Source organism: Aedes albopictus, chromosome 2, assembly GCF_035046485.1.
Source record: "Aedes albopictus strain Foshan chromosome 2, AalbF5, whole genome shotgun sequence".
NCBI classification, from domain to species: Eukaryota; Metazoa; Arthropoda; class Insecta; order Diptera; family Culicidae; genus Aedes; species Aedes albopictus.
Window position 1 is genome coordinate 60,046,780 of NC_085137.1, and position 18,374 is coordinate 60,065,153.

General features: G+C 38.1%; 2 protein-coding genes across 2 annotated transcripts; both read right to left on the reverse strand.

The window, feature by feature from the left end:
• Positions 1 to 9,528: 9,528 nt before the first annotated feature.
• LOC134288653 (DNA excision repair protein ERCC-5 homolog) lies at positions 9,529 to 10,423 on the reverse strand. Its single transcript, XM_062854094.1, has 2 exons — positions 10,270 to 10,423; positions 9,529 to 9,918 (listed from the first exon to the last, which is right to left on the reverse strand). Exons 1-2 carry the CDS (start codon positions 10,336 to 10,338, stop codon positions 9,529 to 9,531), a joined length of 459 nt encoding a protein of 152 aa, XP_062710078.1. The 5' UTR covers positions 10,339 to 10,423.
• A 949-nt stretch (positions 10,424 to 11,372) lies between these two features.
• LOC134288655 (DNA excision repair protein ERCC-5 homolog) lies at positions 11,373 to 12,252 on the reverse strand. The gene is made up of 2 exons (XM_062854097.1): positions 12,099 to 12,252; positions 11,373 to 11,762 (listed from the first exon to the last, which is right to left on the reverse strand). Exons 1-2 carry the CDS (start codon positions 12,165 to 12,167, stop codon positions 11,373 to 11,375), a joined length of 459 nt encoding a protein of 152 aa, XP_062710081.1. The 5' UTR covers positions 12,168 to 12,252.
• Positions 12,253 to 18,374: the final 6,122 nt, after the last annotated feature.

Genomic DNA, 18,374 nt, shown 5'->3' on the forward strand with positions numbered 1-18,374 from the left:
CTACTCTACTCTACTCTACTCTACTCTACTCTACTCTTGTAACGAACGCGAATCAATCAATTTGCATTTCAAACTCAAGTTGTCATTTTCCTTAAGTTATACAGCGCACCGCATGGCATATTGTTAGTTGCAATATGCGCATAGTTGATAATTCTCTGCTACCCAAGACAATTACGTCATAAACTAATCTTCTACGAAGGACCAAGAAAGAGACCCATAAATTGTAATGAAAATAGTGACGCACCGATAGTGGCGGCGATAACAAAGTAGAGATAATAAGAAAGGGACCCAAAAGATAATGAGTCAAATCAGGTAGAATGTATTGTACATTCATTCATATATATAAGGCTTAGCATTAGTAATAAAGTTAGTTCTAGACCACAGTTCTACAGTGTATGTTTTCTACATCCGAAAACCGTAAAGCTCCGGTGTCACATTTTGGTGGCTCCAGAGAGGAAAGTACTCGCGACGTTGTGTTGAAATTGTGCAGTGATACCGGCGCGCGGAGATCAACTAGAATAAGTGGAAAGGACTCCGACAATATAAAAAGTTGTCGTAATAAATAGCTACAGTGATTGATTTTGTAACGTGGTTTACTGTCGCCAGGAGTGCAGTCTGAGTGTTGTGCATTGTCACAAAATTTAACTGTTACAAATCTTGAGCCAATAGTGGCAAACATTCGAAAGTTGTGAATAGATATTCACGAATCGTGTCTAAAATACCTTGTGTGTTGAATATTAAAACCCAGAGTGGTAATTCAAGTGAAACTAGGACATTGGACATTTTTGAAAATAGTGAAACTGCAGTGTGTGAATTAACAAAAAGGTTTGGAAATACCTTTAGAAGCTGTCATCAGAAGTGAACGCGCAGATCCGGCAAAAGGAAACAGAGAAGCAAAGTAGCAGCAAACAACCAGGTGAGAGTAAAGTGAACATTTGCGATGGCAAAATCAAAAGCTATGTTCCAATTCGTGGAAAATAAGAACGGAAACTGCCGTTTATGCAAGGAAGCTGACACCAAGGATAATATGGTGTCTTGTGACGATTGTGATAGGTGGTTCCACCTTAGTTGTGTGCACCTTAAGCATACGCCGTCACAAGAAGAGCGATTCCTTTGCGCCAAATGCGAATATCTGGAAATCGAACGAGCGACATTATTGGACGTAAAAGTGAAGTTTGATTTAGCGAACCAGCTAAATGAATCGCTGAAAATTCAACAAGATGTGGCAAACAGACGTCAGTCTGAAGGTTCTTTAAATGCGACGAGGCAAGCATTAATCAAGCTTCCAAAATTTAGTGGAGAGGCTCGTGAATGGCCGAAATTCAAAAGCATTTTTAAGGACACATCTGCCGAAGGTAGATTTACCAATCTCGAAAATTTATCAAGATTGGAAGAAGCTCTGTATGGCCAAGCTGCCAAGAGCGTGTCAAATTTGATGATAGGGGCTGCTAATGTTCCTAGAATAATGCAACGGCTTGAAGAAATTTATGGGAGACCGGAGGCTATTTATCAGCAATTATTGAACGAGCTGATAAAAACATTGAATCAACCCAAACTCCATACTATCGATATTGCTAACGCATTGGACGATTTGGTTGTGACAATGGAAACATTGGCCAAGCCAGAATTCCTTCATGATTATCGGTTAATTACTGACATAGTATCAAAGCTACCATTTAGTATGCAGATAACATGGACAGAAGCGCTTCAAAGAAATGTCAGTCAGCCAACTCTCCATGATTTGAATAAGTGGCTGCAAACTCACGCAACGACATTACGGAGATTAGCACCACCTACAAGAAAGGAACAAAAGCCCAGAATCAATATTCATAACAATCCTTCAAAAATGCAGTGCAACATTTGTAAGCATGAGCATCAAACGTTCAAGTGCAACATATTGAAAAACCTCAATGTTGAGCAAAGGCAACAACGAATTCAACAATTGAAACTGTGTTTTTCTTGCCTGAACAAAGGACACGGTAGTAAGTTTTGCAGAAGCAAGCGAGAATGCAAAATAGACGGTTGCAAGGGAATGCACAATCGTTTATTGCATAAAGCAGCCGTCGAGAAACCCAAGGAAAATCAAAATCTGGAGAAGGACAAAACTAACAATAATCATCATGGAAGTCGAAAATCAACGGTATATTATCAAATAGTACCAGTAACGTTGCAGAATGGAAACCTCTCTTTGGAAACATTCGCTTTCCTTGATCCCGGCTCGTCATTAAGCCTTTTGGATCAATCGGTAGCGGATAAACTTGGGCTCCATGGACGGTCAGAACCACTGGAATTAACCTGGACGCAGAACGTTTCAAAGGAATCACCTAGCCGAAGAGTACAGCTGTGGATACGCGGACATGGAGGAAAAACTTATTCAATGAAGGATGTCAGGACCATCGAGGACATTGAACTTCCAACGCAAACATTGGATATTAAACACATGAAGAAGGAGTTCACTTATTTAGCTGATGTTCCAGTTCAGGGATACGTCAACGCCAAGCCCACGATTTTAATTGGTATGGAGCACGCTCATTTGTTGTTGACGACCGACAGAAGGATAAGTGACGAGAACTCGCCGATGGCAGCGCGTACCAAACTAGGATGGTTGATTTTCGGTAAGGTATATAGAGGTGAGCCTTCATATTCTTTTTGCATTAGAGAGCATGAAAGTACAGATTTAAGAGCAATTTTTGAAAATTATTGTTCTACTGAAAACTTTGGAGTCAACGTCGTTAATAAATTACCAAAATCAGCAGAAGTAGAAAGAGCTGAATCAATTATTAAAAATACAATTAAATATGAAAACGGACATTACTCAATAGGATTATTGTGGAAAACTGAAAGCATGAGTTTCCCTCCAAGTTTTAATAATGCTTTCAAACGTTTGGAAATATTGGAGAAGACATTAGCTAGGAAACCAGAGCTAAGAAAATGGGCAATTGAGTCATTTGAAGGATTTGTTAAAAAGGGTTATGCCCGTAAGCTTAGCCCACGTGAGCTACTACAGGAACATCCAAACACCTATTATTTGCCTCATTTTATTGTGACAAATAAAAACAAAGTCCCACCTAAATCAAGAATTGTTTTTGATGCAGCTGCAGCAGTAGAAGGAGTATCTTTTAACTCAGCACTGCTTTCCGGTCCTGACACAGTAAAATCTTTGTTCGGTGTTTTGCTAAGATTCAGAGAGTTCAAAATCGCTGTTACAGGGGATATACAAGAAATGTTTCAGCAAATAAAAATTGTTATGGAAGATCAGCCTGCACAAAGATACCTTTGGAGACAATGTGAGGCCGATAGGGATCCGAGCGTATATGTGATGGAATCAATGATTTTTGGATCAACGTGTTCTCCTGCTTGTGCTCAAGCAGTGAAAAATTATAATGCACAGCTTTTTAAGGATGATTTTCCAAAGGCTTCTGAGGCTTCTGAAAATAACTTTTATGTTGATGATTATTTGGATAGCTTTGATGAAATTAAAGAAGCATCTGAAGTTGTTCAGGGTGTTATAAATATTCAACAGTATGCTGGATTTCATCTAAGAAATTTTATTACAAATTCGCAACAGCTTGCCAACGTTATTCCTTCAGAAAGACTTCATGTTTCAGAAATAAAATGGTTCGAGAATAAAGAAATACCAACTGATAAAGTATTGGGTATCTATTGGAATACAACAACTGATTTGATCGAATTTCAATTAAAACTTGATCGATCGGAATTCACAAGGTTGATTACAAAGAGAGAAACTCTCTCGTTTGTAATGAGTATTTACGATCCCTTAGGGTTAATTTCGAACTTCACAATTCATGGTAGAATTCTTTTACAAAAATGGCATAAAGAATCTTCTGATTGGGATAGCCAGTTACCAGATAGTTTATCAAATTTTTGGAACTCTTGGATAGATATGCTTAAACTTGTCACCCATTTTAAGATTCCAAGATGTATGACCTTGAAAAATGCATTGTTTTATGAGTTGCATATGTTCGGAGATGCTTCGGAAAATGCTTTTGCTGCCGTTGTGTATCTGAGAAGTGTTACTGCAAATGGCACTGATGTGAATATAGTATCAGCAAAGGCAAGAGTTTCACCGAATAAAATGTTATCCATACCACGTTTAGAGTTGCAAGCAGCAATATTAGGGATAAGATTGTTGAATACCGTAAAGAAAGAATTAAGAATTTCGATTTCAAAATGCGTCATGTGGTCAGACAGTCAAACTGTCCTAGCCTGGATTAATAGTCAGCATAGGCGGTATAAGCAATTCGTAGCTCATCGAGTTGCTGAAATCTTAGAAACAACTTCAATGGATCAATGGAGATATATAAAATCATCATTAAACCCTGCTGATGAAGGTACAAAAATTAAAAAGGGAGCATCATTATGGCTCAATGGACCATCGTTTTTAAGAAAATCAGAAAGTTATTGGCCAAACTGGACAGTAAGTATGGAAACTGATGAAGAGCTGAGAAACTATGTAAACCATCCTTACTCTTTTATTCAGGACGATTATTTTTCGGACTGGTGGCGTTTGGTTAAGCGAACTCTAATAATAAAAAAGTTTACCGATTGGATTAAAAATAAAACAGATTTTGATCGTAGCACTAATTATGATGATGTAAAATGGGTTGAAAACGCGATATTCAAAAAAGCTCAATGGGATTGTTTCGCAGAGGAAGTAACATTACTGAAAGAAGGTAAAGAAATTGAAAAATCCAGCAACTTACGAAAATTGAGTCCAATGCTTGATAATCATGGAGTACTCAGAGCAAGAGGAAGATTGGAACACGCAAGAAGCATACCCGAATCAGCAAGAAAGCCAATTATATTACCATATGAACATAATATTTCTTTTTTAATTGTAAAGACATATCATGAACGGTATTTGCATCAGAATGACAATGTCGTGATTGCAGCTATTCTTCAAAAGTTTTGGATTATTAAACAAAGGTCACTTTTGAAAAAGGTCAAGAAATATTGCCAAGAATGCATTATTGCTAACGCAAAACCAGTACCACCCATGATGGCACCCTTACCAGATTATCGGACCGAATCTTTCTTGTATCCATTTACGCATACTTTGGTCCATTTGAAGTTGCAGTAAAACGATCAAGAGAAAAACGTTGGGGTGTGATTTTTACATGTATGTCTAGTAGAGCAGTTCACATCGAAATGGCTGAGAAATTAGATACAGATTCTTTTATTGTCTGTTTGCGTAATTTTCAAAACAGAAGAGGAAAAATTAAGCACCTTTACAGCGATAATGGCACCAACTTTGTTGGAGCTGACAATGAATTAAAAGAACTAATTGTGAATATTGATAAAAGAATGAGAAACGGTGATGCGGCAGCATTAGCCTTAAAATGGACATTCAATCCTCCCGCGGCATCCCATTTCGGCGGAGTATGGGAGAGGCTTATTAAAATCATAAAGTTATCGCTATATAAAATGCTGAAGCAGTATGGTAGTCGTTTACCACGACCAGCAATTTTAAGATCTGCTCTGATCCAAGTAGAATTTATTCTAAACTCTCGTCCATTAACACACATACCAGTAGAAGATATCGACGACGAAATAATGACACCATTTCATATTCTAATTGGTCGTGCTGGAGAATATGTACCACCTTATGATCCAACTGCAATTCACTTAGAAAAACATCATTGGAAAAAGGTTCAAAACTATGGGAAATATTTTTGGGATCGGTGGACGAAAGAGTACCTTCCATTATTGTTGAAACGAAATAAATGGACTAATCAAATTGAACCTATTAAAGTTGACGATATTGTTGTAATAACTGATGATAAGGCACCTCCTGGAACATGGCTGAAAGGTCGAGTAATCAGTGTTAGAATGGCTAAAGATGGACAAGTAAGATCTGCTGAAATTAAAACATCTAAAGGTATTTATGAAAGACCAGCCGTCAAAGTGGCAGTTTTAGATGTTCGGAAAATTCAAAAGCCAAAGCCATCTTTAGAAACAAATGATGATTTATTTCAACAAACTCAAAACTTTCAAGGAAGTCATGACACAATTCCACTTTCAGAACCGAAGAAACTAGATTCACCAGATTTAATCCCGAATCAAGATGATCATGAAGAAATGTGCAATCTACGTTCGAATAAAACCATAAGAACAAAAAATCCTAGTAACTTCATATCGTTTATGTTGCTTGTATACATGTTTACATTAATCTTTGGTTTCGAAACTAGAGGATTGATAGCATTTGATTGTGCCAACCCAGAGGTAAACATGACAAGTTACTCGCTTCTTGATGTAGCTTCTTGTATTCCTCAGAAAAGTAATTTGAGTTCAACAGAAATAACAATACAGGTTTTACAAAGGAATGTAAAAAGTTTAACTAAAGTTCTTCAATGTAAGGTAATAATTCGAAGGTCCATAAGACATTGTGGAGCATTTTCGCATACTTCAGATTATCAGTATGGATATTCTTACATCGTCAAAGAGTTCAATTCAGAAGAATGTACAAAGGTACACGCTTTAGGAATTGTATCGCTGACTCATGACAGACAAATTAATGAGCTGAAGTTAAATTCCACTACAAGGGGTGAAACGCTTATTGTAGGTAGCGTGACTGGAAATTCATGCAACGGAGGCACATATAGTACACCATTCTATACATGGACTGGGGCACTAGTTTATTATGAGTACGAGATTGCTCTATACGACTATATTGCAAATATTGACCTTGAAAATGATCAGATATATTTGAAAAATGGTTTAATGTGTTCGTATTCAATTGGAACATGTCTAGATTCCGAAGAAGGTTATTTGACCTGGAATGTAGACTTGAATCAGTCCTGTGAAACAACTGAATTTGAAGTAATTTATGAAGGACTTGTCAATAAAACTACAAGTTTAGAGGGTAATATAAAGCAAACTCATTCAGTGGTTTACAGCACTATTTCAGAAAAGCAAGTATTTTCGATCAAAACACGAGAAGATACTCGCATTTGTGGTTACAACGGATTTACTACTGATCATCCTAGAATTTTAATAATTGAAACAGAGAGTATTAGATCTCCATTTACACGAAAAGCAAACAGTGGAAAAAATTTGGATTTGTTTACTTATTTTAATTCCAAAATTACTCTTGTAGAAAGTTATATTGGTCAATCTTTAAATGATATTTACAATATGGTTATGGCTGAAATGTGTAAGTTAGATAAAGTTCTTTTAGAAACTAAGCTTACACTGGCTAGGCTTAACCCGAATGAATTCGTCAGCAGCATAATGAAGAGAAATGGTTACACAGCAGTAGTCGCTGGCGAAGTTTTGCACGTTTTGGAGTGTAAACCTGTTTACATTACACCAAGATTTACTGAGCAATGTTATCAAGAAATTCCCGTTTTTTACAATAATGTGTCAATGTTTTTAGCTCCAGTTACACGCGTTTTACAAACATTAGGAACAGAAATAGAGTGTACTCCTCTACTTCCTGCCAAATTCAAATTTGGGAGCAGATGGTACACCACAGATGGAAGATTACGAGAAACCACTGCGCCAAGTAAACTATCAACTGATATTGTTACCAGCTGGTCATACACGCCATTGCCAAACTTAATGGAGAGTGGGGTTTATGATTCCAAAAGTTTGGTCAAAATGAGGAACATGATATATGAACAAGGCGAAAGACGTGTAGCATCTTCTGTAGTTTATAAAATTTTAGCTGGACAAAATCCTAATACTCAAGGCTTTAGATTTGATGCTTTATTATCTGAGAAAATAATTGATGGTGCAATACATAAGTACTGGAACAAAGTGTTGTCTTGGAGCACATGGTTGGGAAACACTACGTCAACATTCATCGGTATTTACCTATTCGCTCGAGGTTTAAAATTTATTGTTGATACAATCATACATAGTCAGATATTATATGACATCTATGGTTTCAGTTGGAAACTAATAGCATCATTCTGGGACTCATTAACTAATTTTTTGTCGCATAAAAACATTAGAAGGGAGACGGTAAACAAAATGGAAAATAATAGATGTTCAGAAGAGAATCAACAACCAAACAATGAAACAGAAGAAACAGAAATGAACCTGTATAGAGGAAATGTGTATCCAAAATTCAACACAAATGTCTAGTCCTAAGTAAAAAGACAATATTAATATCATTTCATATAATAAGTAATAAATCGCTTATCGACAATTATTATTGTAAATCTAGTAGATTTACGGGGTCCGGAATGTAACGAACGCGAATCAATCAATTTGCATTTCAAACTCAAGTTGTCATTTTCCTTAAGTTATACAGCGCACCGCATGGCATATTGTTAGTTGCAATATGCGCATAGTTGATAATTCTCTGCTACCCAAGACAATTACGTCATAAACTAATCTTCTACGAAGGACCAAGAAAGAGACCCATAAATTGTAATGAAAATAGTGACGCACCGATAGTGGCGGCGATAACAAAGTAGAGATAATAAGAAAGGGACCCAAAAGATAATGAGTCAAATCAGGTAGAATGTATTGTACATTCATTCATATATATAAGGCTTAGCATTAGTAATAAAGTTAGTTCTAGACCACAGTTCTACAGTGTATGTTTTCTACATCCGAAAACCGTAAAGCTCCGGTGTCACAACTCTACTCTACTCTACTCTACTCTACTCTACTCTACTCTACTCTACTCTACTCTACTCTACTCTACTCTACTCTACTCTACTCTACTCTACTCTACTCTACTCTACTCTACTCTACTCTACTCTACTCTACTCTACTCTACTCTACTCTACTCTACTCTACTCTACTCTACTCTACTCTACTCTACTCTACTCTACTCTACTCTACTCTACTCTACTCTACTCTACTCTACTCTACTCTACTCTACTCTACTCTACTCTACTCTACTCTACTCTACTCTACTCTACTCTACTCTACTCTACTCTACTCTACTCTACTCTACTCTACTCTACTCTACTCTACTCTACTCTACTCTACTCTACTCTACTCTACTCTACTCTACTCTACTCTACTCTACTCTACTCTACTCTACTCTACTCTACTCTACTCTACTCTACTCTACTCTACTCTACTCTACTCTACTCTACTCTACTCTACTCTACTCTACTCTACTCTACTCTACTCTACTCTACTCTACTCTACTCTACTCTACTCTACTCTACTCTACTCTACTCTACTCTACTCTACTCTACTCTACTCTACTCTACTCTACTCTACTCTACTCTACTCTACTCTACTCTACTCTACTCTACTCTACTCTACTCTACTCTACTCTACTCTACTCTACTCTACTCTACTCTACTCTACTCTACTCTACTCTACTCTACTCTACTCTACTCTACTCTACTCTACTCTACTCTACTCTACTCTACTCTACTCTACTCTACTCTACTCTACTCTACTCTACTCTACTCTACTCTACTCTACTCTACTCTACTCTACTCTACTCTACTCTACTCTACTCTACTCTACTCTACTCTACTCTACTCTACTCTACTCTACTCTACTCTACTCTACTCTACTCTACTCTACTCTACTCTACTCGTTTAAAATGTCATGTCTCACATCTGCCGGCAGGTTCTTGAAATGCACACTCGTCACATCAATGGCATTCAAGTTCAAATGATAATAGCTTTTGGAAGTTTTTTCGTCCCACGAGCTGCCACTTTCGTCCAGATCGGTATGGGAGCTATCGGCAGCACTTTTGAACGGTGAATCCTCTTTCAAGGGTGGCAGTTTGAACATCTCATCGGGTTCGTCCGTTGTTTTGCTGCTGTTTCCGGGCTTTTTTGAGGGCGAAACCAGAAGACTGGTAGCTGACCCCAGCGCCTGCTGAACGACCTTTTCCTTGGCCAACGTTTCCAGCAGCAATTGTTGCAGTCGATCGGCTTCATTGTGATATTTGCTCTTGCTTTGATTGCGCTTGGCCTGGAAGAAAGATCAAAAATTAATAATTGTAATTGTTTTATTTATTCATAACGATAACCTATTGGATGTACCATATATAAGGTCAAGGAAATTGCAGTTTGGATATTCAAACATTGTGACAGAGTAATAAATTAACAGAATTACGAGTTTGACAATACAAAAGTGAGTAATGGAAAAATGAAGGATAGTAATCAACATCATTGTCATGTATGGATTTTTTCATCTAGTCTTTTAACTTCTACATTAACCCCAAATCCTAAAACAGGGCCTTTTCAAACAGGGCCTTTTCAATGTCAGTTTTCAAAATCGACTATTGTTAACAATTGTGGAATAATTTATTTTGCGACTTACGATAGTCTGCTTTTTCAGTACTGGAACACCACCGTCAAACACAAACACCGGCTTGATACGATAGTACATCAGCTTGCACAACCTGTGAAACAACCCCAGAATGTGTGCATTTGGAAGCGAGCTTCCCTTTGAATCTTGGAAGCCTTTTATGACCTGATGCCTTTTACTCTACTCTACTCTACTCTACTCTACTCTACTCTACTCTACTCTACTCTACTCTACTCTACTCTACTCTACTCTACTCTACTCTACTCTACTCTACTCTACTCTACTCTACTCTACTCTACTCTACTCTACTCTACTCTACTCTACTCTACTCTACTCTACTCTACTCTACTCTACTCTACTCTACTCTACTCTACTCTACTCTACTCTACTCTACTCTACTCTACTCTACTCTACTCTACTCTACTCTACTCTACTCTACTCTACTCTACTCTACTCTACTCTACTCTACTCTACTCTACTCTACTCTACTCTACTCTACTCTACTCTACTCTACTCTACTCTACTCTACTCTACTCTACTCTACTCTACTCTACTCTACTCTACTCTACTCTACTCTACTCTACTCTACTCTACTCTACTCTACTCTACTCTACTCTACTCTACTCTACTCTACTCTACTCTACTCTACTCTACTCTACTCTACTCTACTCTACTCTACTCTACTCTACTCTACTCTACTCTACTCTACTCTACTCTACTCTACTCTACTCTACTCTACTCTACTCTACTCTACTCTACTCTACTCTACTCTACTCTACTCTACTCTACTCTACTCTACTCTACTCTACTCTACTCTACTCTACTCTACTCTACTCTACTCTACTCTACTCTACTCTACTCTACTCTACTCTACTCTACTCTACTCTACTCTACTCTACTCTACTCTACTCTACTCTACTCTACTCTACTCTACTCTACTCTACTCTACTCTACTCTACTCTACTCTACTCTACTCTACTCTACTCTACTCTACTCTACTCTACTCTACTCTACTCTACTCTACTCTACTCTACTCTACTCTACTCTACTCTACTCTACTCTACTCTACTCTACTCTACTCTACTCTACTCTACTCTACTCTACTCTACTCTACTCTACTCGTTTAAAATGTCATGTCTCACATCTGCCGGCAGGTTCTTGAAATGCACACTCGTCACATCAATGGCATTCAAGTTCAAATGATAATAGCTTTTGGAAGTTTTTTCGTCCCACGAGCTGCCACTTTCGTCCAGATCGGTATGGGAGCTATCGGCAGCACTTTTGAACGGTGAATCCTCTTTCAAGGGTGGCAGTTTGAACATCTCATCGGGTTCGTCCGTTGTTTTGCTGCTGTTTCCGGGCTTTTTTGAGGGCGAAACCAGAAGACTGGTAGCTGACCCCAGCGCCTGCTGAACGACCTTTTCCTTGGCCAACGTTTCCAGCAGCAATTGTTGCAGTCGATCGGCTTCATTGTGATATTTGCTCTTGCTTTGATTGCGCTTGGCCTGGAAGAAAGATCAAAAATTAATAATTGTAATTGTTTTATTTATTCATAACGATAACCTATTGGATGTACCATATATAAGGTCAAGGAAATTGCAGTTTGGATATTCAAACATTGTGACAGAGTAATAAATTAACAGAATTACGAGTTTGACAATACAAAAGTGAGTAATGGAAAAATGAAGGATAGTAATCAACATCATTGTCATGTATGGATTTTTTCATCTAGTCTTTTAACTTCTACATTAACCCCAAATCCTAAAACAGGGCCTTTTCAATGTCAGTTTTCAAAATCGACTATTGTTAACAATTGTGGAATAATTTATTTTGCGACTTACGATAGTCTGCTTTTTCAGTACTGGAACACCACCGTCAAACACAAACACCGGCTTGATACGATAGTACATCAGCTTGCACAACCTGTGAAACAACCCCAGAATGTGTGCATTTGGAAGCGAGCTTCCCTTTGAATCTTGGAAGCCTTTTATGACCTGATGCCTTTTACTCTACTCTACTCTACTCTACTCTACTCTACTCTACTCTACTCTACTCTACTCTACTCTACTCTACTCTACTCTACTCTACTCTACTCTACTCTACTCTACTCTACCACAGACAAACAGACATACTACTCGAATCGAAATCATCGCACGATTTAACGGTCATTTTGAAAATGTAGTGTGGTTCGGACTGTGCTCGCAAGTGTCATGGTGGCGCTGCTGTGCCACCGTCACCTCTCAATTTTGGAGAGAAATGAACGCGACGCCGATCAATGTTTACATAAAATGACTCAATCATGAACCTTCATTCATGTTTTATGAATGGATGACGGCTCGGGGGAGTCGTCACCTGCAAAATTGTTACATGGAGCCGAGGGAAACAACACCTGCAAATGAATGCTTCGGATTGAGCAGTATAGAGGGTGCTAGTGAGATGCCAAACGATGTTTTTCAAGCCATTTTCTTCTAAGTAGTATGTCTGTTTGTCTGTGACTCTACTCTACTCTACTCTACTCTACTCTACTCTACTCTACTCTACTCTACTCTACTCTACTCTACTTCAAGAATTTCAAGAATTCGGGTGGTTTCCCCGAAAATTCCCTCGGAGATTCACACGGGAATTACTTCCGGATTTTCCCCTTCGGAATTACTTCCACAATTCTCTCAGGAATTTCTTCCGCGACTCCCTCGGAATTGGGTTCTTTAGGGTATCCGGATTATTTGATAATTAGTTGAAATCCAAAATTTCATAATTTTTGGAGTGCGAGAACTATTTATAAAATGCATTTAAAGTTTATATGAGATTTTTTTTTATTTGTCATTTTATCGATTGAACTGTCATTCTATCCACGAAAATAATTTTATCCATCAAAACAAAGCTTTTGGAATCCATTAATATCACGTTATACTCAGAAAAATGAGCTCTATCGATTATGCTATAGAAATAGCAATATTTTATTCGCTAAACAACCCAATTCCATTTGGGATTTCCTCGGGATTTCCTCCTCCGAAAATTCCTTGCGGAATTCCACCGAGAATTCCATCCGGGTATCCACCGGGGACTCCTTCCGGGATTCCTCCGGGAATTTCTTCCGTGATTCCTCCAGGAATTTCTTCCAGGATTTCCTCGGGAATTTTTTCCCGGATTCCCCTGGGAATTTCTTCCAGAATTCCACCGGGAATTCCATCCGGGTATCCACCGGGAATTCCATCCGAGATCCCTCCGGGAATTTCTTCCGGGATTCTCCAGGAATTTGTTCCGCGATTCCCCCCGGAATTTGTTCCGGGATTGCCCCGGGAATTTCTTCCGGGATTCCTTCGGGTATTTCTCCCGGGATTCCTCCGGAAATTTCTTCCGGGATTCCTGCGGAAATTTCTTCCAGGATTCCCCCAAGAATTTCTTCCGGGACTCCCCTGGGAATTTTATCCGGGACTCCTCCGGGAATTCCGTTCGGTAATTGCTTTCAGGTTCCCTCAGGAATTCCTTCCGGGATTCCTCCGGAAATTTCTTTCAAGATTTCTACGGGGATTTCTTCTGAAAAATTCTTCTGGGTTTCTCCGAGAAATCTTTCCGGGATTCCTGCGGAAATTCCTTCCGGGATTTCCCCAGAAGTTATTTCAGGGATTCATTACTCACCACCGGTGGGGAGATAAGGTGATATTTTACCAACGGTGATGTGTACACACGGTGCGAAAACGGGTTGGTATCAGAAGCGAAACCAGTTTACTCACCTCTATTACTCACCGACCTGCTACGCACTGGTGGGAATAGTCTAAGAAACCGAAAAATTGGCTTCTTTAGCGGTTTTGAGATAATTCCATATTCTGAATCTGCTTAAAATCTGAATCTGAGCCGAAACCCAAATTTTCATGAACTATGGTGCCCGGAAACCTATTCAAAAATCAGTTTCACCCCTCGTCGCATTTTGTACTGGGCGGAGCTGTCAAGCAGTTGCCCGGCTGTCAAAAGGTGATTTCAAAAAATCTCTTTGAAATTAATTTTAGCACAGATAACAGATGTTTATGCTAGAACTTTTTTTCTGCAAAATCCTGTGTAAATTTTTTAACTCAAATACGTTGGAAACTGGTTGCTCACTACTGCCATCTATACAACTGATTGCGACAGTATGAATCATTTGACACAATTCATTTGCGCGCGCAAATTTCAATTCAAAACAAAAGCAGTGTTTTGATTACTGTTTGTTTTTGTTTACATCGTGTTTATGAATCGCATTAATCGAAAGTAACTAATAAAAACGATGAATGGAATGCGCCTAAATACAAAGCGATCACCATCGAATAAGCTCAGCAATTATTCCCGTTGAAGCCAGTGCTTTCATTCATTTGATGCAGGAACGATTGGCAACCGGAGAGTGGCTAACGACAGAGTTTTTAGGGGCTGAGTGTCGTCCACTTTGCCCTCGTTAATCTGATCCTCGTCGGGTAATAATTGGCTGCCGGGCTGTAACTGCAACAGTATTCTTTTACGGTAAGCCTGCACTCTTCCCATCGACAAAGTGCTTGTTGTTTCCGGCGAGGCAGGCTTTTTTGCATGGTGCATCTATGAGTTTCATATTAAATTTCGAAGGTTAGCAGTCGATAATCCTTCTTATTGTATTAGGAAACTAACCCTTCCCCTGGCGGGTTGGCCAGTTTCGATCTTTTTTTATCTGTATTATCGAGATTTTTAGCCCTAGGCTAGTTCATCTCAGGACCCACGCTTTACTTCCCTTCCGAAGGAAGAACTCACATTTTACGAGTTTGTCGGGGGAGGGATTCGATAGTTTCGATCTTTTTTTTGCTAGGCCACCGACACCATTCAGCATCAATTGCAGTCATGAACCAGGGATACATCCACTGAAACTTGACATCCACATGTCGAATTTATCAGCATATTTTGCCGGAATCAACGGCTATACTTCCCTTGAACCTATAGACCGACTGGTGTTGAAAGTAATCACGCTTTCCACTATATCATCGACGCCGATGACCACCTTCGATCGACGTGAAAAACAAAAAAAAAGCAAACGTAAACATAAAACGTTTTTGACAGTTGAATTCAAGCGATCTGAAAACGATCGTTGCGCCGGGGCCGGATCACAACGTCCGAGGCCATATTGTCCCGGTCGTTAAGTCGCGTTTTTTTGCGAAATAACATCCAAAAGTTTGGCTGCGTCATAATATCCAATGTGCCTTCTTTTCTTGGACTTCGTGACATACTTGCATGTTTGGACGTTATGCCCCGGAAAAATGCGCCAAAAAGTCCTGGGACATTATGGCCTCGGACGTTATGATGCTGCGCCCGTTGCGCCATCTACAAATGGTTGCTAGTTGGGTTCCTTCATTTGAAATGGCGGTTGCAGGAATAGAGTTAATAAACTATATAGGACGAATGTCGCTGGCGTCGCTGCCGAAACATCTCTTGCTGGTGGAGATAGGCCGGGCTATAAGTGTCAAAGCAAAAAAGTATGCAGTTTGACAGATAGATACCCGACATGTTTCCGAACGAGAACAAAGGGAACAGCAGCGACATTCGTCCTCTATAGTTTCTTAACTCTATTGTTGCAGGTGATTACACACATGGAGTATGCTCATGCTAGCATAATCATCTGTTATCTGTGATTTTAGGTACCAAAATAAAGTGCTAAAAATCTAAAAAAAAAATCGTGAGGCTCAAAAAAAATTAATACATTTTCCAAAATTTAAAATCCCAATTGGAGCCTCGTGAACAGTTTTTTTTCCGGTGGACCTCTGGGTCAGGAAGGCTAAAATTTGCATAACCTTTCTTTTAGCAAGGCAGTTAAAATTAAAATTATTTAATTTGAAAAATGGTTGATTCCATGTTTTATTGTATATTAGGCCGAGTCAGGGGGTTGCGAATTAAAGAACTAGCGTATAGCTTTTTGAGGCCTCCATAAAATTTTCAAGTGTAAGTCATATTCTGTGTTCGCTTGCATAAGCTTTTAGTACACGTTAGGTGTAGATTTTTTGTCCTATGCATCCACATGAGCTTCGAAAACCATTTGAGTGACTTTTCAAAAATTTACAGATATGTAAGGTCCTTCAAACAGCCCTGAATAACTTTATGATCTATAGGTTCTACAGTGATTAGTGTTCATCCTACTTTTGTTATATCTGCCCCGGTTCTATCTGTACACTTTCGAAAAGCAACGGGAAGTGATCTACGACGTATATTGAGGTTTGTAATGTCCTCAGAACATCCTGAAGTCGAAGTAGACAAAGTTTTTGAGCGTCATGTATTTTTTTGTCAAATTATTTTCCCTGAATATATGCTGGGTATAGGCTGTTTCCAAGAAAAATATGATGATAAATCTGAATTAAATTTTCAAATTCTTATTACTGGTGTACTTCTAATGTAACTAATAAAATAAAGTTCAATTACCTACATAATGACTCGCAGTAAACGCCTTAAAGTAGGCAATTTATTACAAAATCGTCTGACTTTCGTGAATATTATGGTTTTTCATACACAAATGACATGTTACTTTCAAGTTTTACTTAACGTTAAATTGAAATTGAAAAAATGATATGGTACTTTCAAGTTTTACATAATAAATTTAAAATGCTTAGGGCCAAGCTTAGGACAAAGAAATCTACACCTCGCGTTAGAACACGTGATATTGTTATTGATGATTGTAATATCCCTATTTTGTGTGTTCGGCATTAAGAGTGCTATCAATGTTGTACTAAAAAAAATTCTCTCAAAATATATAATAAATGAGCTCATTCGAACTTAAGCCGCAACCGTAGCGGAGGCATTTCGAACGTGTGTCCTTTTATTGAAAGCTTAGTAAGAAAATCTTAAAATAAAATAGCGTAATTCTTAATCTTTTTATATAACAAAAAGGCAGATATTAAAATGATGTTGTATTTAGTTCATCGGTCCATCAGAGGGAAGTCCATTTGTTTGCTGTGGCTTGGTTATCCACTTGTCCATTTCATTAGAGAATTCGCTCATGGGAAGGTCAGTGTCAATCGGTTTGACGAAAAGTTTCAGGGGTGGCTCAGATTTGAACCCATGGCTAATCGCTTACAAAGCAAACGTGTGATCCTCACGACCGCGAGATAACGATAAGATTAAGTTTTGATGCTGTAGATCTTACGTCGAAACGCATCATTCCAAGGCGACTTACCCACGTTACGGGTGATTCTAACAGGGGATATACAAAATGATCGGGACAGGCAAAATTTTCCCTTCTCAAAAAAAAAAATAAATAAAAAAAAGCCGTAACTTTTCGAAAAATGCATCAAATATTCTCAAATTATCACTGTAGGTTGATCAACTAGTTGTGTATCTGTGGACAAAATTTGGAAAAGATCGGACTATTCTGCACGAAGTTATAAAGATTCTAGAAAAAAAGGCATAATTATCCGATAGCCAACTATGAGCTGTTATATCTCCGGATTCAATGAACCGAATGCAATGAAATTTTGACCATTTATGACTTATAGCTTCGATTTTTTTAATTAACTTAAAATTCTTAACACGCAAGAAAATTATAACGATTAGATTATTTTTATAATAAAACAAAAAATTTTCTTAAATTACAACATTGTTTCAAAATTCAATAGTTCATCTAAATTCCCTCTAATTGTCTTGAATACAGATACGTTTTGAAAGAAAGTAACAACATAGCCGGCAATTAATAGAAAAAGTAATGAGATGCATATTAAAAATAGACCAATTTACTAAAACATCATAAAGCTTATGAAATCGCTAGAACTTTTTCTCTTGGTAATAATTTCACGTTGAGTCAAACGTTTTTCAGAGCTCATTGTAAAAGTCATAAATGGACAAAATTTCATTGCATTCGGTTCATTGAATCCGGAGATATAACAGCTCAAAGTTGGCTATCGGATAATTATGCCTTTTTCTAGAATCTTTATAACTTGCAGAATAGTCCGATCTATTCCAAATTTTGTCCACTGATGCACAACTAGTTGATGAACATACAGTGTAAATTTGAAAATATTTGATGCACTTTTCGAAAAGTTTCAGCTAATTGGATATTTTTAGAAAAGTGAAAATTTTGCCAGTCCCGATCATTTTGTCTATCCCCTGTATGTACAGAATATATATATATATATATATAT